This window comes from Oryx dammah, unplaced genomic scaffold (assembly GCF_014754425.2).
Source record: "Oryx dammah isolate SB20612 unplaced genomic scaffold, SCBI_Odam_1.1 HiC_scaffold_6, whole genome shotgun sequence".
Taxonomy (NCBI): domain Eukaryota; kingdom Metazoa; phylum Chordata; class Mammalia; order Artiodactyla; family Bovidae; genus Oryx; species Oryx dammah.
The window spans coordinates 1,267,733-1,295,444 of record NW_024070190.1 but is presented as its reverse complement, the minus strand read 5'-3'; the positions used below and the strand labels follow the sequence as shown (position 1 = coordinate 1,295,444).

The window sequence follows — 27,712 nt, the reverse complement described above, 5'->3', positions numbered from 1 at the left end:
CACTTACCAAGTATTAGGTACTTCCACTTCTTGTGAAAATTACTTTCTTGAGATCATGAACAAGATTGAAACAGTCTTTAACCCCCCGAGTCATGTGGACCTTTAATTAACTGCTCTTCAGGACATTCTGTGAAACTTCCTCACTAGATCTTACAACAAAGATGAGAAAGGGGGAGAATTTTAATGCCGGCCTCAAGCTGGTAAGTTGTTTTTAGAACTGATCTCCTCAGAGTTTTGCTGTCTCTTATGTAAGCCCTTAATTGTGCCTCAAATATCTTCAAAAGTCACAGTTTTTTTTTTTTTTTAATTTCTTCTCTCAGTAGGCCAGAAGTAAAACAAAGAGACCACGTGTGTGGTGTGACAGGGTCGTGTCTTCATTTATGGAACTTCCCTCACGTAATGTGTGTGAGCGCCTCAGAGCGCGGCCGCTTTCCTGTGACTGCAGGCGGCAGCTCCGTGTTCAGACTCTGCATGAAGGGTCCCAGCTGCTGTTGGATGGAACAGTCCGCGCTGGCCCCCGATGACAGGGTTTAGACCAGGGTTTATACCTCTCGGACCTGCTGTGTGCACTGCGAACAGTCATGTTCCTTGGAGAGAGGATGAAGATTAGTCACTTGTGGCTCCCAGAAATTCTTGCATAACTTGCTGGTATCTCAGTACAGTTTCCTGGGGATGCTTTATCCACCACAAGCTCCATCCCCTCCTCAAAGCTCCCTCTTCTCTCAGATGGACCACTGGTATCAGCCTGGGACTCGAGTTCCACTCCAGAGGGCAGGCATTCAGTCCAGCTCTCTTCTGTGAAATCATGGCCCTTCCTCCTCCTGAGTCCTCACATTACTGTTTCTGTCGGGTCTCGTGGCTTTGTTCCCACTGTCTCAAGCGTTGTCCCTCTCTCGACCACACATATGAGAACGTTCTCTCTTGAAGTAACCTAGGATTGCTCATACTTGCTGTAGAATTGTTATGTACTGGGTTAGTCAGTAAGTTCGTTTGGGTTTTTCCATAAGAAGTAACAGAAAAATCTGAGTGAACTTTCTGGCCAACCCAATATAAACCATTCAGAAGATTCCAGGTCTCCTCCTGGCATTTTGTTTCCTTGCATCTCTCTTCTCAGAATCCTCATATTTCTGAAGTGTAGAGCCTCAGATACCAAAAGGCTTTAAGAAACTAATTGCGTCAGGCTTTGTGTTTTAAACTTTCTTTTTTTCACCCTCCACGTCCCATTTCGTTCGTGCTTTTGATTTTTTCCTTGGCCCCCCCCACCTGAATAGCAACCCTGCAATTATGCATGGAATTGAGTTTACACCGCATAAGATAAGGCGGTTTATAAGATAAAGTCATTAACCTTTTCTCAGTTCTCACACTCCTTAAGTACATCTGTTCTTGATTTTCTCATCTTATGCCTCAAGTTTGCTTTTTACTTTGTTTGCATTTTGTTGTTTTTGTCTGAGATTATTTCTAGCTTTTTGCTGAGTTCCTAAAACTGTTTCTGATTAAATAAATAGCTGTGATAAGGCACATAGGAATCTTAACAGAAAAGAAATATGTGCCTGATTGACCTCCTTCATCCTCTTATGCCTTATTTCCTCCTAAAGCGAAAACATCAGAAGAGAACAATTATCACAGCATATTATCAGTGGATTTGGAACTCTTTTATTGCTGATTTTGTTGGAAATGCTGGTATTTCATCAGCAAAAGCTCTTTTATATCTTCTAGCTAGCTTTGGATTTTCTCAAGCTGATAGCTCTTTCCTACCAACTTGATAAAGAGTCCATATGCTCCATCCTGGGATGTGAATTCACCCTTTCCTTGCATTCAGCAGGAAGTTGCCTGAAGTGTTCATCACCAAAGAGGTTTCTACTGCTGCTGCTAAGTCGTTTCAGTCGTGTCCGACTCTGTGCGACCCCATAGATGGTAGCCCACGAGGCGCCCCTGTCCCTGGGATTCTCTAGGCAAGAACACTGGAGTGGGTTGCCATTTCTTTCTCCAGAGCATGAAAGTAAAAAGTGAAAGTGAAGTCGCTCAGTCGTGTCTGACTCTTCGCGACCCCATGGACTGCAGCCCAACAGGCTCCTCCATCCATGGGATTTTCCAGGCAAGAGAACTGGAGTGGGGTGCCATCGCCTTCTCTGACCAAAGAAGTTAGGACAGCTCATCCCAGTCATTGCCAAACGGTTGAACTGAAAATGTCTTGAGGAACTTGCTGTGCTTTCTTGTCTTTTAACTTGCTGTGTCATTCATGCCAAGGTCAAGAATACCATTTCTCTGTTGCATATTCTTTCATTCTTCTGAATGGAATTTTGATAGGAAGTTACCTAGGGGCACCATGGTATGTAAATTGATTGTAGGTAACAGTGCAAACCTTTTATTCTTGTGAAAATTAGGTCTTTGAACTTAAAATACATTTGGTTTTTCACATCTCAGTATCCAGGCCTCTTGTCTTCTAGTTGACTAGTAAGGGGATTAATCTTTTTTTAGCCGTCTATTTTTATTTTTGGCTGTGCTGGGTCTTGGTTGCTGCACAAGCGTTTTCTCTGGTTGTGGTGTGAGGGCTTCTCGCCGCAGTGGCTTTTCTGCCACAGAGCACGGGTGCTCGGGCACATGAGCCTCAGGAGTGGTGGCTCTCTGGCTCAGCAGTTGTGCATGGGCTCAGCTGCCTCTCAGCATATGGGACCCTCCTGGATCAGGCGTGGAACCTGTGTTTCCTGCATTGACTGGTGGATTCTCTACCACTGAGCCACTAGGGAAGCCCAGTTTTTTTTTATTGTTTGTTTTAAAATAAGATAAATAAGCATGAGCTTATGCCTTACCCTGAAGCAGCATAGTTGTTTAGGAAATACAGGTGAATTTGTTTTTCTTGATCCCAGTTATACTATCTGACTATTCGTTCAGCAACAGTTTGCCTTAAATGTTTACAGCTTGGACTCTTCTACCCCTGTCCAAATATACTTCTTGCCCTTTTATTTTAATGCTAACTCAGTTTATTGTCAGTTTATTGGAATTCTTATTGTCAAAGAGCATTCCTTGAAAGAATCTGGAGTATCACTGACTGGAGAATAAGCTTCAAGTGCATTGATTTCCTGTGACTCTGTTTCATTCTTTTCAAGTTATTCCCAGTCAGGTTGGATGAGGTTTTCTCTCTGGATAAAATATATATCTTTACTTTAAAAAGGTGATACTGGTATGTATTTGACCCATATCACACTTCCCCCCCCCCCTAAAAAGGAAAGTCTTTTTCTCAGGAAGTTACAGGGATACTCTTAGTTTCACAGAAATATACAAGCCATGGCCAGTTGACCGTAAGTTTAATCGACTTTTGCTGATCAGCAAACCTACTTTCCAGCCTGAAGGAAAAGTGATCAGAATAGCAGACAGGGATGGTTTCTAGCTGCGAACAGTGATGTAGCTCAGTAGGGTGCGAGGTGGAATCCCAATCCCTCTGGGCTTGTCACTGCACATGTTTTATGCTTACAAGCTCCATCTGCAGGAGACGACAGTGGGGTGAGCACTGAGTTTCGTCTACTGTGACACACGGTTCCACGTTCCCAGAGTATACGGCACAGGAGGCCAGCCCGAGCTGCTATCTCTGAAGCCACTTGTGGGTCTGTCAGCAAGGTTGGGAGCCGAATCTTCTTCCACTCAGAGGCGGAACACAGTTTCAGGCACACTTGTGTTTCCCTCCTGTATCTTCTGCTTCTTGGAAACATTTTAGATGGTGGTATCTTTGGTGTGATCGAAGGCCGAAGGAGAAGGGGGTGGCAGAGGATGAGATGGTTCAACAGCATCATTGACTCAGTGGACATGAATCTGAGCAAACTCCGGGAGAGAGTCGAAGGACCAGATGACCCTGGTGGACCACAGTCCATCAGGTGCAAAGAGTTGGACATGACTTAGTAAACAACAACAACAAATCTTTGGTGTGAGCCGCTTATCATGAGATCCCCCAAAATTGGAAAATAAACTTGTTGAGGTTATTTTTATTTAAGAATCTGATAGTACTGCTTTACACCAAAGAAATTTAGATTTATGAAACATTACATAAATGATCTGACCAAACTCCCCCTCCCCTTTATTTTTTTTTGAAGAAAGTACACTCCAGAGATTCAGTAGATTCAGTGACCTTTCACGATAACAGAGATTGTTTATGCTGAATTGGGATTTGGAACTTATCATCATGATGGTAGAATCTACGACTATTCCTCTTAGCATGAAGGGACTCTGTAGCCTAGGCAGGGTCAAAGACCTTAAACCATCATAGCTGCTCTGTGGCATCTGCTGGCTTTCCTAGCAACCCCCCAATGTGATCCAAGTCAACCAGTGCCCTTGAGATGCCTGGAGATTTTTCTGAGACGTATGTTGGCGGTTGGTCAAAATTCTTATCCTAGAGCCAGAGTTTTCCTTCCATAAAAACTTTGGCCATTACTACTTGGAACTACTTGCCAACAGAGGATATATTCCCAGTGTTTGAGGGAATTTCAGAGGAAGCTGAAATTCTCTGCCTGTCAACACTGACCCACTCCTAATAGCACTGACAGACCCGTCCCCAGCCAACATCCTTGGTTAGTCAGGTTTAAAGGCTAAGACTTTTTAGGAAGAGCATGAAATAAAAGTGAGAAGAGTTCCAAGCCAGGAGAAAGTGAATTCTGCCCCGTGCTCTCTTCTTATGGGTTTAAGGCCAGGTTGACCATTTCGTTCGTTTGTATATGCTCAGTTGCTCGGATGTGTCTGACTCTTTGTGACCCTGTGGACTGTAGCCTGTCCGGCTCCTGTGTCCATGAGATTGTCCAGGCAAGAATACTAGTGTGGTTGCCACTTTCTACTCCAGGGTAGACTGAACCCGGAGACTGAACCTGAGTCTCTTGTGTCTCCTGCATTGGCAGGCAGATTCTTTAATCACTGATCACCTGGGAAGCCCTGTTTATTTGTAAAAATGTACCAAAAGGCATCCTGATTTTAGGCCAGGACATGGAATATTCCCTTATAAACAGACATGCAGTTCTAATATGATGTTTTTATTTGGGGGTGTTGTGAGTGGGAGGACTGAGGTTAGTCAAACAAAGGATTTTCTGTCTTTTTTCTGTCCAAGAGAGCATGCTGACAGTGAATCATTGCTTTGAATTTTTGATTGAAGTTTCGCTCAACAGCGCTCAAACCATGGAAGCAGGAAAGTAGTTACAAATAGATCATTGGTGAGACATCAGAGGCTTCAGTTCATCATGTAAGCAGAAAGCACCTTACTTTCTGTAGCATAATATTGAATAAATACAGTGAAATGGCTGATGTAAGCATATTCTGTAGATTTTTGCTGTGGGATAGGAATGAAACAGAAAGGAAGTTTAAACTTGAGGAGAGAAGGAAAAGATAGTAAAATATCCTCTGATGTTTCCAGGATGGGCACTGTTTACAAGGATGGGAAACCAGAGGAGAGACACCAGAGTTCTAAGAGATTCTCTTTTTAAAACCATCACTTAAGCTCAAATAAACATACAAACTCTTTGAAATATTTATCTTTCTGAAAATATGGTATTTAGCATGCTCTTATGAAAACATTTGTTGTCTTACCAAGTCCTTATGAATTTCCATATGGAGTCATAAAAAACCTGTGTTGCCCCGAGGTTTGGCTGTTTTGCAGGGTACACATGTAATGTACTCATGTCAAACCCATGTCTGTACAGCTTCGTATTCCGTATGGAAGGTTGCATCACTGTCAACTCTTCTTCCATAGGATGACACCAGAGAGCTGTGAGCAGATTAATGGGGCAGGAATCTAAAAAACAAAACTCTGGACAAATATTTGACAGTTTTCTGTACTTTTATAGAGGTGCTGAGATGAGAATATTTGAAATCAAAACTATGTTGGGAAGTGCAGGACATATGGTCACCACGGATGTGAGGCTATTTACATCTCCTCTCTCTGTATTCTGCCATCTCCCCAAAATAGGGGAGCCATCAATCTACTCCACAACAGTTTGCTGAGAATCTACTTTTTTGGCACTGTTCAGGTCAGTTCAGTCCCTCAGTCGTGTCCGGCTCTGCGACCCCATGAACCACAGCACGCCAGGCTGCCCTGTCCATCACCAACTCCTGTGATGGAGTCCACCCAAACCTGTGTCCATCGAGTCGGTGATGCCATCCAACCATCTCATCCTCTGTCATCCCCTTCTCCTCCTGCCCTCAATGTTTCCCAGCATCAGGGTCTTGTCAAATGAGTCAGTTCTTTGCATCAGGTGGCCAAAATATTGGTTTCAGCTTCAGCATCAGTCCTTCCAATGAACACCCAGGACTGATCTCCTTTAGGATGGACTGGTTGGATCTCCTTGCAGTCCAAGGGACTCTCAAGAGTCTTCTCCAACACCACAGTTCAAAAGCATCAATTCTTTGGTGCTCAGCTTTCTTCAGAGTCCAACTCTCACATCCATACATGACCACTGGAAAAACCATAGCCTTGACTAGACAGACCTTTGTTGGCAAAGTAATGTCTCTGCTTTTTAATATGCTGTCTAGGTTGGTCATAACTTTCCTTCCAAGGAGTGTCTTTTTTTTAATTTCATGGCTGCAATCACCATCTGCAGTGATTTTGGAGCCCAGAAAACTGAAGTCAGCCACTGTTTCCCCATCTGTTTGCCATGAAGTGATGGGACTGGATGCCATGATCTTAGTTTTCTGAATGTTGAGCTTTAAGCCAACTTTTTTACTTTCCACTTTCACTTTCATCAAGAGGCTCTTTAGTTCTTCTTCACTTTCTGCCATAAGGGTGGTGTCATCTGCATATCTGAGGTTATTGATATTTCTCCCAGCAATCTTGATTCCAGCTTGTGCTTCCTCCAGCCCAGCGTTTCTCATGATGTACTCTGTATATAAGTTAAATAAGCAAGGTGACAATATACAGCTTGACGTACTCCTTTTCCTATTTGGAACCAGTCTGTTGTTCCATGTCCAGTTCTAACTGTAGCTTCCTGACCTGCATACAGGTTTCTCAAGAGGCAGGTCAAGTGGTCTGGTATTCCATCTCTTTCAGAATCTTCCACAGTTTATTGTGATCCACACAGTCAAAGGCTTTGGCATAGTCAGTGAAGCAGAAATAGATGTTTTTCTGGAACTCTCTTGTTTTTTCAATGATCCAGCTGTGGAAGTGTTAAAATCCGTTAAAACAGTCCCTCTATCCAGAGAGCTTGAGGGTCGATTCAACAGCAGTCAGTATTATTTTTAGAGCAACATCTTCAAACTTTCATGCTTGAATGAGAATGGTCCTACAAAGTCATTAGTTCTGGGGAAGAGGAGACTGCATACTTATTTTCTCTTTTCCCACCATCCTCCAAGAGTCCTTTTCCTTGTTTTTCTGTTTATTAATATAGTTCATACTTTGATTTTTCATCTGTCTATTGAGTTTTTCCAGAATGGATCTGAATGACACCATAGTCCCTTGTGGTGGTACATGGGCCAAGCTTGAATGGGAACTGTAACACTCATTGAAAGCAGGAGTAGTATTTCAGGCTTTGAGATGAGAGCATTAAGTTCAACCTGGAAGAAGAGCTCACGTCCTGTAGATGCCTTTAAGCAAGAGCGAAGAGGGAAAGAAAAGTACGATACTATGGCTGCTTTAGCAGTCTAAATCAGAATTTTGTCATCTTTTCCTCTGTACTTCAGAGACTTGATTTTTTTTTTTTTTTTTAAAGAACCATATTCCAAACGAGTGCTGCTTTGAGCCTTGGAGACGGTTCAATGCTGCTGGTGATTGTATTGTCTTTGTTGTGTTCATTGATAATTTATATTTCTGGCCACTAGATGGTGCTCTTTCGCTTTGAAATAAATATGCATTTTTAAAATTGAGTCTTTTTTGCCTTTTATTTTGTTTATTGTTCTGTTGATGCAGAGACGGTAGAAAATCAGATTCCTTCTTAAATTGGATCTGAGGTTTCCTGTCCCTATACAGATGCATAGGAATTTTAATGTGATTATGCAACCTGTAATGTAATAGGTTTTCAGATTATCATAGCACTCAATACATGCTATTAATTTGTTTTGTAAGAAAATACACTTTTTTTTCTTATAGAAGTAGTTTATATTACATATACTTGGCTGATACATAAGAGGCTATGGTTGCATGTCTTATGTGGCTTGATCTGCCGTGTCCTATGCGTGATTAAGGAAACACTTGGGAAAACAACAAAATGCTGACTGCTGGGTCCTAGAGACCCGGAACCTATGTTTTAGAAAGTGAATCTGATGAGCAGACATGTTTGAGATACACCAGGCTCCAATCTACAGTGTAGCAGTGAGCACTTCTAGGGGACACTAATGACAGAGTGTCTGCCTACCAAACTACCAAAGTTCAAGACAGTTGAGACCACAATTTTGAATGTAGACAGCTCTGTGTAAATATTGCCTCTAGGAGTCTTAGTGGGTATAATACGAATAATTAAAGAGAATGGAAATGACAGCAAACTCTAGTAGTCTTGCCTGGAGAATCCCATGGACAGAGGAGCCTGGCAGGCTACAGTGCATGGGATTGCGAAAAGTCAGACATGATTGAGCAACTAACACTTTCACTTTCTTTACGTAAGTGTGTTGAAGTTGGCAAGAGTCTTACACAGACAAGATGGTCTCTATTAGGATGGAAGCATGAATGGATGCAAGCAGACAGAACATTGTGTGTGGAAGCTCTCCCAGCTTGCAGGGGTTGGACAGCCATTTTGCCCTACTTGTTTTTTTTAGCCCCTCTCGTTAAATACCTGATACATCAGTTCAGTTGCTCAGTTGTATCTGACTCTTTGCAACCCCATGGATTGCAGCACGCCAGGTCTACCTGTTCATCACCAACTCCTGGAGTTTACTCAAATTCATCTCCATTGAGTCGGTGATGCCATCCAAAAATCTCATCCTCTGTCATCCCCTTCTCCTCCTGCCTTCAGTCTTTCCCAGCATCAGGCTCTTTTCAAATGAGTCAGTTCTTCACATCAGGTGGCCTAAGTATTGGAGCTTCAGCTTCAACATCAGTCCTTCCAAAGAACATTCAGGACTGATCTCCTTTAGGATGGACTGGTTGGATCTCCTTTCAGTCCAAAGGACTCTCAAGAGTCTTCTCCAATACCACAGTTCAAAAGTGTCAATTCTTCAGCACTCAGCTTTCTTTATAGCCCAACTCTTACATCTGTACATGACTACTGGAAAATCCATAGCCTTGACTAGACACGTTTGTTGGCAAAGTAATATCTCTGCTTTTTAATATGCTGTTTAAGTTGGTCATAACTTTTCTTCCATGGAGTAAGTGTCTTTTTATTTCATGGCTGCAGTCACCATCTGCAGTGATTTTGGAGCCGCAAAAAGTAAAGTCTGCCATTGTTTCCACTGTTTCTCCATCTATTTGCCATTACGTGATGGGACCAGATGCCATGATCTTTGTTTTCTGAATGTTGAGCTTTAAGCCAACTTTTTTACTCTCCTCTTTTACTTTGATCAAGAGGCTCTTTAGTTCTTCTTCACTTTCTGCCATAAGGGTGGTGTCATCTGCATATCTGAGGTTATTGATATTTCTCCCAGCAATCTTGATTCCAGCTTGTGTTTCATCCAGCCCAGTGTTTCTCATGATGTACTCTGCATATAAGTTAAATAAGCAGGGTGACAGTATACAGCCTTGACGTACTCTTTCCCTATTTGGAACTAGTCTGTTGTTCCATATCCAGTTCTAACTGTTGCTTCCTGACCTGCATACAGGTTTCTCAAGAGGCTGGTCAGGTGGTCTGGTATTCCCATCTCTCTCAGAATCTTCCACAGTTTATTGTGATCCACACAGTCAAAGGCTTTGGCATAGTCAATAAAGCAGAAATAGATGTTTTTCTGGACCTCTCTTGCTCTTTGATGATCCAGCAGACATTGGCAATTTGATCTCTGGTTCCTCTTGCTTTTCTAAAACCAGTTTGAAAGTCTGGAAGTTCACGGTTCATGTGTTGTTGAAGCCTGGCTTGGAGAATTTTGAGCATTACTTTGCTAGCATGTGAGATGAGTGCAATTGTGGAGTAGTTTGGGCATTCTTTGGCATTGCCTTTCTTTGGGATTGGAATGAAAACTGACCTTTTCCAGTCCTATGGCCACTGTTGAGTTTTCCAAATTTGCTGACATATTGAGTGCAGCACTTTCACAGCATCATCTTTCAGGATTTGAAATAGCTCAACTGGAATTCCATCACCTCCACTAGCTTTGTCAGTAGTGATGCTTTCTAAGGCCTATTTGACTTCACATTCCAGGATGTCTGGCTCTAGGTGAGTGATCACACCATTGTGATTATCTTGGTTGTGAAGATCTTTTTTGTACAGTTCTTCTGTGTATTCTTGCCACCTCTTCTTAATATCTTCTGCTTCTGTTAGCTCCATACATTTTCTGTCCTTTATCAAGCCCGTCTTTGCATGAAATCTGATTTTCTTGAAGAGATCTCTGATTTTGCTTTGGCTCTGTCTCTCATTCTTTCTGGAGATATTTCTTCACTGATCTCCAATAGCATATTGGGCACCTACTTACCTGGGGAATTCATCTTTCAGTGTCCTGTGTTTTTGCCTTTTCATACTGTTCATGGGGTTCTCAAGGCAGGAATACTGAAGTGGTTCGCCATTCCCTTCTCCAGTGGACCACATTTTGTCAGAACTTGATACTTATACCTTTTAGAAAGTTTTAACCAACACTGAGGTCTTTAATCTTCACAACATCCCTTTGACAGGGCATCTGTCATGGGGGGAATTAGAGAACAGGCTGATGAGAGGTGCCTGAGCCCAGGGCAGCCAGCAGGAGGCCCAGTCTAGGGAGAGGGTGGGGCTGGAGTGTAGGCACTGTTTCAGATTGAGGCTAGCTGCTGGGAGGTCTCCCTGGGAGGCCAGATTCATTCCTAGGCTCTGAAGATCTCTGTGTACTCTTGCTGATTAGGATTGCGTCATCCTGGTCCTAAGGGTGGGGAGCTTTTAGAAAATGGTTTCCTCCTCCTTCCCATCGTTCCCTTTCTCTGTCTGCTTCTCTTTCAGTCACACCTTATGAATCACGAAACTCAGTGAAACTATGAGCCATGCCGTGTAGGGTCACCGAAGATGGATGGGTAACGGTGGAGAGGTCTGACAGAATGTGGTCCACTGGAGAAGGGAATGGCAAACCACTTCAGTATTCTTGCCTTGAGAACCCCATGAACAGTATGAAAAGGCAAAGACATAGGACACTGAAAGATGAACTCCCCAGGTTGGTAGGTGCCCAATATGCTACTGGAGATCAGCTGAGAAACAGCTCCAGAAAGAATGAAGAGATGGAGCCAAAGTGAAAACAACACTCAGTTGTCAATGTGACTGGTGATGGAAGTAAAGTCCAATGCTGTAAAGCATAATATTGCATAGGAACTTGGAATGTTAGGTCCGTGAATCAAGGCAAATTAGAAGTGGTCAAACAGGAGATGGCAAGAGTGAACACTGACATTTTAGGAATCAGTGAACTTAAATGGACTGGAATGTGTGAATTTAATTCAGATGACCATTACATCTACTATTGTGGGCAAGAATCCCTTAGAAGAGATGGAGCAGCCCTCATAGTCAACTGAAGAGTCTGAAATGCAGTACTTGGGTGCAGTCTCAAAAATGACAGAATGAACTTTGTTTGTTTCCAAGACAGTTCAATATCACAGTAATCCAAGTCTATGCCCAAACAAGCAATGCTGTGCTGGGGTCCAGCCCTGGTGGATCCAGGGTGATTCGAAGGTAGGGACGGAGTCGGCATCCTTGGAAATAACTTATTTAATTACAGATAGAGAGGGATTAGAAAATTAGCAGAGAAAAAGAGGCTGAATAACTTGGTTTACATGGAATACCAATCACCACATACATAGGCCGCAGGCGTCTTCCCGTTCTCCTGAAGGAGAGGAGGCACTGAGGCCCCCTCCCCGGTCCGATCTTAGAAGCCCAGGCAAAATTAGCAGGCTTGGTAGGTACCCATGTACCAGATGGGAATTTGGCCAGAAAATAGTAGGAGAGAAAAAGAGGCTGAATAACTTGGTTTACGTGGGATACCAATACAATTCCAAGACAAGGCATTTGCACCATCTACGTTGGGCCGCCGGCGCCACTTGAATATCGGAAGGTGCCCCTCCTTGGGCTCCTTCTTGCGTGGGCTTGAAAGCCGGGACAAGTAAGTAGACATGGTGAGCACCCACGCTCCGATGGGAATTCAGCCAGAAAAACAGGGAGCAAGAAAGAACAACATGGGGGAATCAGTCTTTCCGGAAACTGATCCCCTTTCTTTATTTTTAAGTTTGCTTATATGCCTTTTGTTACACATAGGGATGAATACAGAGTCACGCGGGGGTCAGCAATCCTGACCTTTATCAAAATCAGGTGCTTTACATAAAAAAAGATCTTACGGGTTTTACATCATCTTCTGGCCATGAGGCCTGCTGACATTTTACGACCCTTTCTTTCTGATAACCAAAAAACTTATTTTTTCCAAGAGTGTTTTTTCTTAAACCAGGTACCACCCTCCAAATAAAGTTGCATTCCTATAGGGTGAGGGTGTAGTGAGTTACAATCAAGAAAGGAATTTATTTAACCCAAGGTTAACATGATTAATCTTAAAGGTTAATACTTATTTCTCCTATATGCTTAAAGGTTAATACTTATTTCTCCTATATGTTAGTTATATTCATTATAAGGGCAGGGAATATGGAGATTTAGCCGCAAACATCAGCCCAACAAATGAAAATCCTTGCACCAATTTTCCCCTTAAGATCTATTTAGTCTTAAGATACTGATAAAGTTACATTTTACATAGCAAGAACACAGTGATTTATAACAAAGTACAGTGATCTATTACAAAGAGAAAATTCATTAACTCAAAAAGTCTAGTATTGCTAACCTTAAAACTACTATATTTCCTTTTCTATATTCCAAATACATTGATTAATATTCCCAGGTGCCTAAGGATATGGAGGCCTGGCGGCAATCATTGACTCAACAATGAGAAAAGCCCTATGCTAATTAAGACTTTCAAGGTGAGGTGAGGTGAGGTGAAGTCGCTCAGTCGTGTCCGACTCTTTGCGACCCCGTGGACTGTAACCTACTAGGCTTCTCTGTCCATGGGATTCTCCAGGCAAGAATGCTAGAGTGGATTGCCATTTCCTTCTCCAGGGGATCTTCCCGACCCAGGGATCGAACCCGGGTCTCCCGCATTGGAGGCAGACACTTTAACCTCTGAGCCACCTGGTCTTGACTTTCAAACTGCTCCAAAACTCTCTGTGCTGTTTATGGTTGAGAGGTAGTAAACAATCATGTGCTTAGTGGCAGGAGTATGGATAATCCTGTCACATAAGCTAGTCTGTCAGCAGAGAGGTTTGACCTAAGACACCCTTGTCACACCCAGGGTAGGGAATTAGCAGCAATTATTGGCACAACAAATGAAAAACCCTTCACCAACATAATTCCTAACCAACCCACTATACTAATAATTTCCAACTCCCCAAAAGAATTTGCCTTTAGTAAGTCTAAAACATCTCATGCCTCTCAGACTGGGAGGCTGTAAACAATCACATGTGGCCAGACGAACCTATACAGGCGGGCTAGATAACCTTCAGAGGAGTCCATAAGCTGAAACACTCTTGTCACGCCCAGGAATTTTTATTGCCTTGGAGCTGCACGTTTATTCCTTCTCCGAGAGAAATGGTGATGGGGGAGAGCCCCCCGTAAAGGCAGAGGTGTAGGTGAGAGCATGAAACAGTAAAGTAGATAGACTCTGGTTTTGGGGGTAGATGCTCGGAAACAGGGGGTTTCCTGAGGCTTGATCATGCCTTTGCGTATGCCAGGCCTCCTTCCTCATGACCTTTGCCATGGGCGGAGTTCCTCATGCTGGCTTCCGGCAATGCTGAAGAAGCTGAAGGTGAATGGTTCTGTGAAGACCTACAAGACCTTCTAGAGCTAATGCACAAAAAAGATGTCCTTATCATCATACTGGACTGGAATGCAAAAGTAAAAGTAAAGAGATACCTGGAGGAGCAGGCAAATCTGGCCTTGGAGTGCAAAATGAAGCAGGGCAAAAGCTAACAGAGTTTTGACAAGAGAACACACTGGTCATGGAAAACACCCTCTTCCAACACACAAGAGAAGACTCTACACATGGACATCATCAGATGGTCAATACCGACATCAGATTGATTATATTCTTTGCAGCCAAAGATGGAGAAGCTCTTTACCGTCAGCAGAAACAAGACCAGGAGCTGACTGTGGCTGGTATCATGAACTCCTTATTGCCAAATTCAGACTTAAGTTGAAGAAAGTAGGGAAAACCACTAGACGATTCAGGCATGACCTAAATCAAATCCCTTATGATTATACAGTGGAAGAACAAATAGATTCCAGAAATTATATCTGATGGACAGAGTGCCTGAAGATCTATGGATGGCGGTTTGTGACATTGTACAGGAGGCAGTGATCAAGACCATCCCCAAGAGAAAGAAATGCAAAAGTGCAAAATGGCCCTCTGAGGAGGCCTTGCAGATAGCTGAGAAAAGAGGAGAAGGGAAAGGCAAAGGAGAAAAGGAGAGACATACCATTTGAATGCAGAGTTCCAAAGAATAGCAAGGAGAGATAAGAAAGCCTTCCTCAGGGATCAGTGCAAAGAAATAGAGGAAAACAATAGAATGGGAAAGACTAGAGAGCTCTCGATGAAAATTAGAGATACCAAGGGAACGTTTCATGCAAAGATGGGCACAGTAAAGGACAGAAATGGTATGGACCTAACAGAAGCAGAAGATATTAAGAAGACGTGGCAAGCATACACAGAAGAACTATACAAAAAAGATCTTCATGACCCAGATAATCACGATGGTGTGATCACTCGCCTAGAGCCAAGCATCCTGGAATGTGAAGTCAAGTGAGCCTTAGGAAGCATCACTACAAAGAAAGCTAGTGGAGGTGATAGAATTCCAGTTGGGCTATTTCAAATCCTGGAAGATGATGCTGTGAAAGTGCTGCACTCAATATGTCAGCAAATTTGGAAAACTCAGCAGTGGCTACAGGGCTAGAAAAGGTCAGTTTTCATTCCAATCCATAAGAAAGGCAATGCCAAAGAATTCTCAAACTACCACACAATTGCACTCGTCTCACATGCTAGCAAAGTAATGCTGAAAATTTTCCAAGTCAGGCTTCAGCAGTATGTTAACCATGACCTTCCATATGTTCAAGGTGGAATTGGAAATGCCAGAAGAACAAGAGATCAAATTGCCAACATCTGTTGGATCATAGAAAAGCAAGAGAATTCCATAAAAACAGCTATTTTTGCTTTGTTGATTATGCCAAAGCCTTTGACTGTGTAGATCACAGCAAGACTGTTGAAAATTCCCGTCTTAAAGAGATAGGAATACCAGACCATCATACCTGCCTCTGGAGAAATCTATATGCAGGTCAAGAAGCAACAGTTAGAACTGGACAGGGAACAACAGAGTGGTTCCAAATCAGGAAAGGAGTACATCAAGGCTGTATACTGTCACCCTGCTTATTTAACTTATATGCAGAGTACATCATGAAAAAATGCTGGGGTGGATGAAACACAAGCTGGAATCAAGATTGCCAGGAGAAATACCAATGACTTCAGATATGCAGATGACACCACCCTTATGGCAGAAACTGAAGAGGAACTAAGGAGCCTCCTAATGAAAGAGAAAGAGGAGCGTGAAAAAGCTGGGTTAAAACTCAACATTCTAAAAACTAAGATCATGTCATCTGGTCCTGTCACTTCATGGCAAATAGATGGGGAAACAATGGAAATAGTGACAAACTTTATTTTCTTGGACTTTGAAATCACTGCAGATGCTTACTGCAGCCATGGAATTAAAGCATGCTTGCTCTTTGTAAGGAAAGCTATGACAAACCTAGACAAACCTAGACAATTAAAAAGTAGAGACAGTACTTTGCCAACAAAGGTCCATCTAGTCAAAGCTATGGTTTTTCCAGTAGTCATGTATGGATGTGAGAGTTGGAGTATAAAGAAAGCTGAGTGCTGAAGAATTGATGCTTTTGAATTGTGGTGTTGGAGAAGCCTCTTGAGAGTCCCTTGGACTGCAAGGAGATCCAACCAGTCCATCCTAAAGGAAATCAGTCCTGGATATTCATCAGAAGGATTGATGCTGAAGCTGAAACTCCAATATTTTGGCCACATGATGTGAAAGACTGACTCATTCGAAAAGATCCTGTTGCTGGGAAAGATTGAAGGCAGGAGGAGAAGGGGTCGAAAGAGAATGACATGATTGGATGGTGTCACCGATTTGATGGACCTGAACTTGAGCAAGCTTCAAGAGTTGGTGATGGACAGGGAAGCCTGGCATAATGCAGTCCCTGGAGTCACAAAGAGTTGGCCATGCCTGAGTGACTGAACTGAACTGGACTGAGGAGTCATGGCCTTGATGACTGGGAGGTGGAGATGGGTGGGTTAAATCTCAATATGAGAAAATACGTGTAGTTTGGTAAAATCTACAGTGACTCATTTTGCTTATCCTAGTTTAACTTGGTTTAGAAGAACTTACTTCATGGCAAATAGATGGGGAAAAAATGGAAACAGTGGCAGACTTCATTTTCTTGGGCCCCAAAATTACTGTGGAATGTGACTGCAGCCATGATGTTCAAAGACTCTTGCTCCTTTGAAGAAAAGCTATGACAGACCTACACAGCATATTAATAAAGAGTCATCACTCTGGCAACAAAGGTCCATCTAATCAAAACTATGATGTTTCCAGTAGTCATTACAAATGTGAGAGCTGGACCGTAAAGAAGGTGGAGTGTGACTTTGTAATAAGCTTTTTAATATGCTGTGTAGGTTTGTCACAGCTTTTCCTCCAAGGACCAAGTGTCTTTGAATTTCATGGCTGCAGTCACCATCTGCAGTGATTTTGGAGACCAAGAAAATAAAGTCTGTCACTGTTTTCATTTTTTCTCCATCTGTTTGCCATAAAGTGATGGGATCAGATACCATGATCTTAGTTTTCTGAACGTTGAGAAAAGCCAGCCTTTTCACTCTTCTCTTTCACTTTCATCAAGAGGCTTTTTCGGTCTAGTTACTAGATGATTTGTTTATTTGACTGATTTTTACCTTCCTGCACAAGTCTGTAAGGTCCTTGTGGACAGATGGCTTTCTCTTTTTGGTCGTGGCATGTGGCATGTAGGATCTTAGTTCCACAACTAGGGATCGAACCAGCACCTCCTCTGTTGAAGGTGTGAGGCTGCTGGAGAAGCATAGCAGAGGTTCAGAAAATCTTTACTGAAAGAATGAGTGGTTTCCTGCAGACATAGCATGTACTTAGTCACTTACTTAGTACTAATTCTGAATAAATATTAAATATTCCTGAATGAAGGTTGTTTTTCTCCTGTCAACTTTGGCCGATAAGAATCTCTCTTAAATGATCATGTAGTTTAAAGTATGGATCCAGAGTTGGAAGACACTGGATTATAGGAAACATCCCCTGAATGGTTTTCTGGGGCAGATTGCTAAACTGCTCTGTGCCTTAGTTTCCTCTGCAGACAATCACAAAACTGTGGTGTAGAACACTTATTATTGTCTGTTTCATTTTAACTATTGTACTATGAGGTGGTACTGCATTGTGGGATTTTTTTCTTTAATTGAAAAATGCTTTATTTTTAGAGATGTCACCATTGGAATTTAAAATAGGCAAGATATTCACTAAAGAAATTGCTTTACAATACAGGTAGTTTAAAAAAGAAAAAAGCGAACCGTGGTGTAGATTGAATGATTCAGTGCCTTTTAAGCCTTTAGAACAGGGGCTGGAATGTACCAAGAGATGAAGTAATAAATTGAATATATAGACTCCTCACTTGTTTAAAAAATAATTATATGCTATACTTATTTTGCAGTTAAATTTAAAGTTAAATAGGTTAGCCAGTGTTCAGAAGGAAAAAAAGCATAGATAAATGCACAGTTTGAGTATTTTACATATTTCTGTTTTTATTACAGTGACAATGCATCTAGAATGAATCAGATATTGAATGTATTATGGAATCAGTTTTTCTTATATTGTAACATAAGTTTTAAAACAAAGCTTAGGGGTTTCGTATGAGCTCTTTGTTCTTGATTTCTTACAGATCCCCACATTAAGGTTTCTGGAAAGAAAGAAGATGTTAAGGAAGCCAAGGAAATGATCATGTCTGTCTTAGACACAAAAGTAAGTGAATGTTAAAGACACTCACATGTCAGAATCCTGTCTCTGCAAGGGACTACTTCATGCTGTTATGAAAGAGCCATTTGGAGAAGAAAAAGCAGGAGAAAGTAATGGTGGGTTTTAAAATAAACACGTGATTCTACAATGGATGTAAAGGTCTGTTTCAAGTTTGCAGAGGTTCTTTCATGTTTGGTAATTAAATAATTCTCTCTCTCTCTCTCTCTCTATATATATATATATATATACTTAAATACATAACATGTATGTGTGTATGTCTTTATGTAGTGCGTATGTATGTATATGGTATCTTCAGAAATAGACACTGACCTTGATTAATATAGAGCAAGTAATAAAGACTGCAAGAATTTAGCATATTTGCTTTTATGATGTCAGTGGAAAACCAAAATTATGTTCTGTATAGCTGTGAGTATGTGATGGCATGAAATCTGACAATGCGTCTGGTATGTTCTCTCTCTCTACAAGTACATGTAGAGAGAGACAATAGAGAAGTGAAAATATTTAAAAATGTATACTTGTTTTTGAGAATTTATTTTAATAAACACTTCTAAATCACTTACTCTATGCCAGGCACTTAGCTACATCATTTACAAGTATTAATTTGTTTAATCCTCATAACAAGCTCAGGAAAGAGATATTCGGGAATTTACACAGGATATAATAGCTGATGAGTGGGGAGGTGGATTCAAATTCAGTCTGTCTGGTTCTTAACCACTATTTTTGCCATGTAGTATTTCATTGAAATTATTTTTAATCTCTTCCTCCCTATTTTTTTGTTCCTTTTTGTTGCTGTTATACTTTTTTTAAGAAAATAATTATTCATCCTATAATTATTAAAAATTTGCAATATCCAAAAAAGGTTATCTTTTTTTTCTTTTTTTAGTGGTTAGCTAAAATAACTAAGTTTAAAAACCAAAGTATTTAATGGATCTAAGTTTAAAATTTAAGAATTCAGAAAGTGTACAACTACTGATCTTTTTAAAATCTTGCTGTATTTTGACTTTTTAATTTTACTTTGTAAGGACTGAAGAATTTCAATATCAATTTTATAAATGAGAAAACATTTCATGTTAGTCTTTATAATTTTATGGCACTACATTTCCCCAAATTAAATACATGAATTCCAATCTGCCTATAATTATTCATTGTGTCTAAAAACTTTACATTTGCCTTTAGTATAGTTAATTTTACACTCTGTACTGGTTTACTTAAGCCATTTTACTCCTGGAGATGTATACTTTGTGATTTCTTCCTCACTCTTCTTCCTACCTGCAAGAATAATTTACCTACTTTGTAAAGTTTGACATACAGTGATAGAGAAGTTGTGAAAATGTTTGTAAATCCTTTTTTATTCAGTTTTGAGCTTTATTTTTATTTCTAGTTTTTTATCATTGTTCAGCATTTCTAAGATACATTTATTCACTCTTGCAATTTTTTAAACCTGTTTTTCAGTTATTTGAATTCATTTTGCATGAATAATATCTATTAAAGAAAAAACAAGTAGTTTATTTGTAATTATAACTAATTTGACTTGAATGCTACTGTCCAAAAAATTATCTTGGTAAAGAGTATATCTTCCTATTTCTTCTGACAGATTTGTCTTTAAATGAAACATTTTTTATGAGCCAAGGATATATAGATAAAATTGAAGAATTTATAGATCAAGATGATCTTAAGAAATCTGTAAGAACTTCCAGTGGGTCACTTGTTGTTAATCCTGTTCCCTTGGGGTAAACGTGTCTTTTTATGAGTCGTTCTTTCCTTTTTCGTACATCAAGAAATAATACGTTATTTCCACGTAGAGCAATCGGGTCACCTTGAAGATGGATGTCTCACACACAGAACATTCTCACGTAATCGGCAAAGGGGGCAACAATATTAAAAAGGTCATGGAAGAAACAGGATGCCACATTCACTTCCCAGACTCCAACAGGAATAATCAAGCAGAAAAAAGCAACCAGGTGCTGGGACTTTTCACGTGAAATTTTATGGGACAGATTAAAGCTTGGATTTCCTGTATGCGCATCTTTTGGGGGAGGTGAGAACAGGAGTACTTGTGAAGATGGCAGGTAGTATGGATTCTATGTCCCCCTCTAAGGAGGCTGAAAGTGCTCAGCTTTTATAAAGAGATGTGTTGTAGATGGGCCTTAAATTCTTGACCTCTAAGTGGTTGGTAGAAGAGAGGGAAGGTTGTCATGGCAACATTAAATGAAATCCTTGCAGAAAGGCTCAGAAGGCATGTGAGTTAGGAAAGGACCTGAAAGCTCGCCTAGTCCAGGCACCAGTTGATAGCTGGGATTCTGTCTGCAGGGACACGCAAGTGCTCCTCCAGGTACCCTGGGCCACCTGAGAGGCGACGTGCAAGTGCCCGACTTTCTCACATTGGCTGAATTACGTCTCTCTTTTATGCTCCCCTCCTTTTTTTTTTTTTTTTCCTAGTTCTTGGGTTTGGAAACCAATGGAGCTCACACGTCTACATCAAAATGCTGTTAGTACTTGAACAGATAGTGTTCTTTGTATTATTTGGAAGTTTTCTCTCCTCTGATCACGATATTAGAACCTGGGTGGCTCAGAGCTAAAGAACACGCTGGCCAGGGCAGGAGACCCGGGTTTGATCCGATTCCTAGCTTGGGAAGATCCCCTGGAGGAGGAAATGGCAACCCACTCCAGTATTCTTGTCCTGGAGATCCCATGGACAGAGGAGCCTGGTGGGCTACAGTCCACGAGGTCGCAAAGAGTTAGACACAATTTAGCAACTAAACAACAGGGAAACTGTGTTGGCCACAAAGATGGATAAGACGGTCTTTTCTCTGTGGGACTGAGGGTGACGGTGGCCTGTGTGCACAAGGAACTAGATAGAAAGCCGTGGTGAAAAGCAAGAGCAGCAGTTATCTGACAACGTGGTGGGGGCCTGCCCCGTGAGAGCGCTGTCCTGGAGCCCCAGCCTCTTGCCCTACTGCCAAGAGCAGTTCCTCAATTGCTGGATCATAGGAAAGCCTAGAAGATCCTGAGAAAGGGCTGGTGGAGCCACAGCGCTTTTTGCCAAGCAGCATGGAAGTAGTCCATTACCCTGAACATCGTGTGGCAGTATCACTGCACATTGACGCCCATCTCGTGTGCAAAGAGTTTAAACAAAAGGGGAAAATTCAGTGAACACAAGAAAATGAGAAGAGGGTGGGAGGCCCCCTGTGGGCTGGGAGGTTTTAGGTAAGTCCAGGAGGTCATGTTGATCAACTGACACAGATCACCAGAGCTTGTTAAAATGCAGATTCTGATTAAGTAGGTCTGGGTTGGTGCCTGAGATCCTTCATTATTAACAAACTCCAAGATAAAGACGATGCTGTACGATGCTGTTTTATCCTGGATGACACTTTGAGTAGTGAGGGAGTAGATAGCTGAGAAAGTGGAAGTGGATTCAAGAACAATAAATCTGTGGTTTTTACTTTTGCAGGTATCTATAGCAGGACAACCAGCAGGAGTAGAATCTGCCCGAGTTAGAATTCGGGTAAGTTTCGATTCCTTTTCGTACTATAAAGCAATGTCAGCGATGTTGGCATTATAAGGCAATAAAAATATTGTAATTTATCAGTTTATAACCAGATCATATGTTCAACATGTAGGAAAGAGTGACAAAAGTTGTTTAATGTCTCAAAGATGCTTCTTAGAGATGGTTGAATTTTACCTGGCTCTGTTGCTCTGATGTTTTTGAAATGATCAAAAAGACGCCGGAGGAAAAATGCCACGGCAATTCAAGTTATAAACAGGTTTTGCAGAAGTCTCCTTCCATTTAAAAACTTCAGATTGCCTTCCCCAGTTTATGGCTGTAATAAAAGCATTATTTTTTAAAAAAAATCTTAAATTATTGAAGGATGATTGCTTTACAATGTTGTGTTAGTCTACTGTACAATGAACTAAATCATCTATATGTATATATATATACACACACACACATATATATAGGGCCAGTGGCTTCTATATTTTAAAAGAATATATAAAGGCAAATTTAATTTAGAGATTTTTGTTTAATATCTATAAAAACTACACTCCCATGTAGGGACCAGGAGACTTCCAGCCATATTGCTTTTTGAGTTACAGCGGAATTTTGATGAAAACGTGAGCTGCACTAATTGTTGCAGGATGAGGGAGTCGACGGGTACTGGGGAAATGAACACATTTTCAATAGGTTTCCCATATTTTTCTACATTTGCTTCTTTTTGTCCCCATTCTCTACAAGGATGGTGTTTAAAAAAATTAATGCACATTTAATTTTCATCTTGAGAAAAAAAATCCCATCTTGAGAAAAGAATGAATGAATTACACACATCTCTAAATGAACGGGCTTCCCTAGTGGCTCAGAAGGTAAAGAATCTGCCTGCAATGCATGAGACCCGGGTTTTATCCCTGAGTCAAGAAGCTTCCCTGGAAGGAAGGGAATGGAAGGAGGGCATGGCTACCCACTCCAGTATTCTTGCCTGAAGAATTCCATGGACAGAGGAGCCTGGCAGGCTACAGTCCTTGGAGTTGCAAAGAGTCAGACCTGACTGAGCGACTAACATCTTCACTTTCAGTAGCTATGCAGTGACCTAACTGTCTCCTCTGGGTTCTATGATTTTATTTTAGGAGCTGCTTCCTTTGGTGCTGATGTTTGAGCTGCCAATTGCTGGAATTCTTCAACCAGTGCCTGATCCTAATTCCCCCTCTATTCAGCACATATCACAAATGTACAACATTTCAGTGTCATTTAAACAGCGGTCCCGAATGTATGGTGCTACAGTGATAGTACGGGGGTCTCAGAATAATACAAGCGCTGTGAAGGTGAGTGGTGTAGGTCATTCCAAACATTGTAGGTATAGGAATCATATGAGTTTTATTTTTTAAGGATTTTAAGACAAATTTGTTTTCTGGAATTTTTTTTTTCTCATATTGCATTCTGGTTCCCATTTTTATGTATTTATTTTAAAAATATGTGTTTATTTATTTGGCTGTGTTGGGTTGTAGTTGTAGCATGTGGGATCCTTCATCGTGGCCTGTGGGCTTCTCTGATGGCTAGCTCATGGGCTCACCCCTCGACACATGGAATCTTAGTTCCCTGACCAGGGATCAAACCTGCATACCCTGCATTGGAAGGCAGATTCTTAACCCCTGGACCACCAGGGAAGGCCCACATTCTGGCTTTAAGGACGTATTGAATTTTCCCATAGCTCTCAGAAGCTCAGTAGAACCTTTCCCTTCAGCGTGGACGGCTATCACAAGGGACTCTCTCTCCCCCACCTTTGCTCCTAGGAAGGAACAGCCATGCTGTTGGAACATCTCGCCGGGAGCTTGGCGTCAGCTATCCCCGTGAGCACGCAACTGGATATTGCAGCTCAGCATCATCTCTTTATGATGGGTCGAAATGGAAGCAACATCAAACATATCATGCAGAGAACGGGTGCTCAGATCCACTTTCCTGATCCCAGTAACCCACAAAAGAAATCCACCGTCTACCTCCAGGGCACCATTGAGTCCGTCTGTCTTGCAAGGCAATATCTCATGGTAGGTTTACTGAAATTAATGGTACAGTTTTTTTTTTACCTCTTTGGGTACAGTGTATGTTGCTGCGCATACTGTAGGAATGTGGTATTTATGGAAGCACTTTGGAATTCTGGTTTAATAAGGAAGTTTCTCGGTAAAAGAAAGTAAAAGAATAAGGTACATGGTGCTTCCCAGATTTAATTTCATTTTGTGGGTAATTCTCTTGCAGTATTTGTTTTAAAATTTAAACAACTGAACAGGTTACATGGAAATAATCGGCTATATTTTGTGGAAGGTGGTTATTTTTATTTGACATTTAGTGTTAGTTTGTGTTTGACCAAAAAAAAAAAAATCACTGTTTAAACAGAGCAACTAAAAATTAATAAATTTAAAATTTTACCCTCAAAGATAATAAATTTTGGTAGCATGAAACATTTGAACATTTCATAAATCTTTCATACCGTTTAAAAAATGCTATAGTATTTGAGCTATGAATTTGAGTATCATGAATTGAAAGAAAATAAGTTACATAATTGACTACTGTTTTCAGCTTATAATATTCAATCTGTCTATCCTTCCTGTATTCATTAAAAAACCCAGTGTGTAGGTTGATATATATTAACAGAATGGACTGACATACCATGTATTCTTATTTAAAAATACCATTATATTTTCCATTCTGGCTAGACCTTTAGTGACCTTTGAATCCATAAGCTTCAGGCATGACCTTTACTGTTATTAACTTGCAGAATCTGTTTTTGAGAAACTTTCAGAAAATCCAGATTTGTATTGTTGATTCCATTCCTCTGACAGATGAAAACTTGTTATAATCACTAAGAATTATGAGATTTTAAGAAATTAATTTCATTGTGAAGGATTTTTTTTAGCTAAGCTTACTTAGGCTACTTTTAATATACTGCTAGTTAGACAGCATATTTGTATCCAAAGATTATTATGATTACTCTTCATACTTTCTTTTTTCACACTTTTCAAGTTCTTTAGATATTGAGTTCAGTGAAATTTTCAAGCGATCAGCACAGTTATGAATTCATATTCATACTGTGCTCATACCTGACAAAAATACAGGTATGCAATGAGATGTATTATTATTACTGCACGATACTGAAAGATTGAGAGAGAAATTAAAAGACTTTAACTTAAATCTTAAATAGTATCACCGTTTTTTATAGCAACATCATTATAAACATCTCTTATCCAGAAGAGAAATGGAACAGATAAGAGAAATGGAACATGGTGATTTCTTTTTAATTCTGTTATGTTTGACAGTAACTTCTTCCAATACTTATGTACAAACCCATCACAAAAAGTGTGGGATGTAGTTCCTATACTCAGTAGATGAGGAGCCAGGAAGAAAGAATCAGAGAAAAAGCACAAGTGCTAAAGCCTTCTATGCTGAAGAGACAGTTACAGGAAAGGGTGATGGTAGCAGTTTCCTCCAGGAAGGAGGTGAGGTTTGAGCTGCATCAAAGGAGAAGCAGGATTTGGGTTGGCAAAGAAGCCTTGTGATGAGTTAAGATACTGAGGAACAGAATCTGTTGCAAAGACTGTCCGTAGGTTGGTGTAGTTTGGAGAAGGGGCAGACATACACAGAGAGACCTGTGACTGCACAAGCCAAGCTGGGTGGAAATGTGGAGATTTTTAAATTCTGATACATGTTTAGATTTCTTTCAGGAGACAGTAAAAAGCCTCCATTGTAAGTCTTTGAGCCAGACCACAAGATTACTACCCTTCATGTGGCTGCGAATATAGTTTCTGGCACCACCAACAAAGCTGAAGTCAGAGAATGGAAGAATTTTTCCAAGGGGGAGAGTAGGTAAAAAAAACTGATGGCCAGAATGAGAAACACAAGACACTTATTTCCATCATCCAAAAGATAGTTTCTACCCCTCCGTATTATTTCCACGCCAGCCTTCTAAGCTATGTGAAGGCATATAATTTAGCTTTGACACTTTGGTTTATTCTTTTTTAATTAAACTTTTTATTTTGTATTGGAATACAGCTGATGAACAGCGTGATAGTTTCTGGTGGACAGCAAAGGGACTCTTACTCTTTAAGTCTATAAAGTCTTGTGTATCTGTAGGCGTGTTAAACTATCGGATGTATAGACAAATTGTGTTTTACCCCCCACACTTTCCACTGTGGCATTTTCTAGGGTTGTCTTCCCCTTGTGCTGATGTTTGATATGAAGGAAGAAATTGAAGTCGATCCACAGTTCATTGCTCAGCTGATGGAACAGCTCGATGTCTTCATCAGTATTAAACCAAAGCCAAAACAGCCAAGCAAGGTGGGTTCAGCGTCTGGGCCCAAAGAGAACCAAGTGTCATATCACATTCAATATAGTGTGATTTTCATGTAAATGAATATCTGCATATACATGGCACTTGATTTCTATATAATAGACACTGTTACATATTATATTTTACTTTATATAAAGGCAGATTTGTAACAGCATTCGTTACTGATCATTTTCTTTATATATGTGTTGGTTTTTGGAGTCTATTTGTGACCATTATTTTAATTACATATATGGGAAGGAGACTTTTTCTTTTTTTCTCAATTTGCAATCTGGTAACTTTAAGCTTTACTAAGTTGCCACAGAGTTGGTGAGGCTAAATGTTGTGTTCTGTCCACATGTGTGTGTACAGATCTAAAGCAGTTTTAAAAATGCTTGGTTTATTTACTACTTGTAAGCCACTGTGCTAGCCCTTGGAGGTTTGAAGAATAGGTGCCCATTTGCTTTCATAAATACTTCAAATAATTAAGTGTCCCTAGTTCAGCTTTCTTGGAGCTTCTCTCTTAAGATGTTGTAAAATTTCAGTAATTACATGTGCTCTCAAAAATTTACTGGGATAGGTCTGATGATATTAAGTGCTGGTAAGGATATGAGGAAAGAGAAATGTTCCTGCATTAAACTGGGTAAGTTGGCCCAAGCACTTTAAAAGTAGTTTGTGATCATTTGATCACAAAAACACTGATATTCTACCACCAGCAATTCTATTTCTAGTCACACGTGTTGAGGAAAACTTTGTATCAGAAGTTAATCGACAAGAGTGGTGTTGAATAAAAAAAAGCAAGTTGATGAAATAAGTCAGAAAGAGGAAAACAAATATCATATACTAATGCATATATATGAAATCTAGAAAGATGGTACTGATGAACCTATTTGCAGAGCAGCAATGGAGATGCAGACATAGAGAACAGACTTATGCACATGGTCAGAAGGGGAGGGGAGGAGAGGGCGGGATGTATGGAGCGAGTAACATGGAAACATACATTACCATATGGAAAATAGACAGTGGGAATTTGCCGTATGACTCAGGGAACTCAAACCAGCGCTCTGCGATGACCTGGAGGGTGGAATGGGAGGGAGGTGGGGAGGGATGCTCAGGAGGGTGGGGACATGGGTATGCCGGTGGCTGATACATGTTGGTGTTTGGCAGCAACCAACCCAATACTGTAAAGCAATTATCCTTCAATTAAAAATAAATGAATTTTGTAAAATATGAAAAAAAAAGTTACACAACAACATATACTAAATAGTAACATATATTTTTATTATAGTAGATAAAACACCAAACAGTCGTGCCTTTAAAATTTCTGAACTATGAATTTTATCATATATGCCTATGGTACATATATAAAAATATGTATTGTTATATGTGTGTATGTATGCAAATAACGTGGTAGTCAGTGTCCAACATGAGAAAAAAAATCACGCCTTCCTCAAAGAAAACTTTAAAGGAAAAGATAGGATTGATTCTAAATGAGCTTGCTATATTGAGTTTAAAATTAGAGAACAGGACATTAATTTTATGTATTGTGAAGCTTCGTATCTGACTAATTTGAGTTGGCTAGAGTCACTGTAGGTAGTACTGGGATGAAAAGATGCAAACAAAAGAGACTTTGCAGGTAAAGATGGACAGGCCCAGGAAGAGTTCTGGAGCTCAGCAAGAAATGAGCAGAGGTCAGGGGAAAATG

General features: G+C 40.6%; 1 protein-coding gene across 1 annotated transcript in view; it reads left to right on the top strand.

Annotated features, from left to right (window-relative positions):
- The window catches only part of LOC120865383 (protein bicaudal C homolog 1), a 354,738-nt gene that overhangs the window by 275,033 nt on the left and 51,993 nt on the right, over positions 1 to 27,712 (top strand). Inside the window, exons 4-9 of the mRNA XM_040242641.1 lie at positions 18,105 to 18,184; positions 20,002 to 20,160; positions 21,651 to 21,704; positions 22,820 to 23,014; positions 23,483 to 23,734; positions 25,887 to 26,018. Of these exons, the coding sequence (XP_040098575.1) occupies positions 18,105 to 18,184; positions 20,002 to 20,160; positions 21,651 to 21,704; positions 22,820 to 23,014; positions 23,483 to 23,734; positions 25,887 to 26,018 (872 nt within the window). The remainder of the gene's footprint in view (positions 1 to 18,104; positions 18,185 to 20,001; positions 20,161 to 21,650; positions 21,705 to 22,819; positions 23,015 to 23,482; positions 23,735 to 25,886; positions 26,019 to 27,712) is intronic.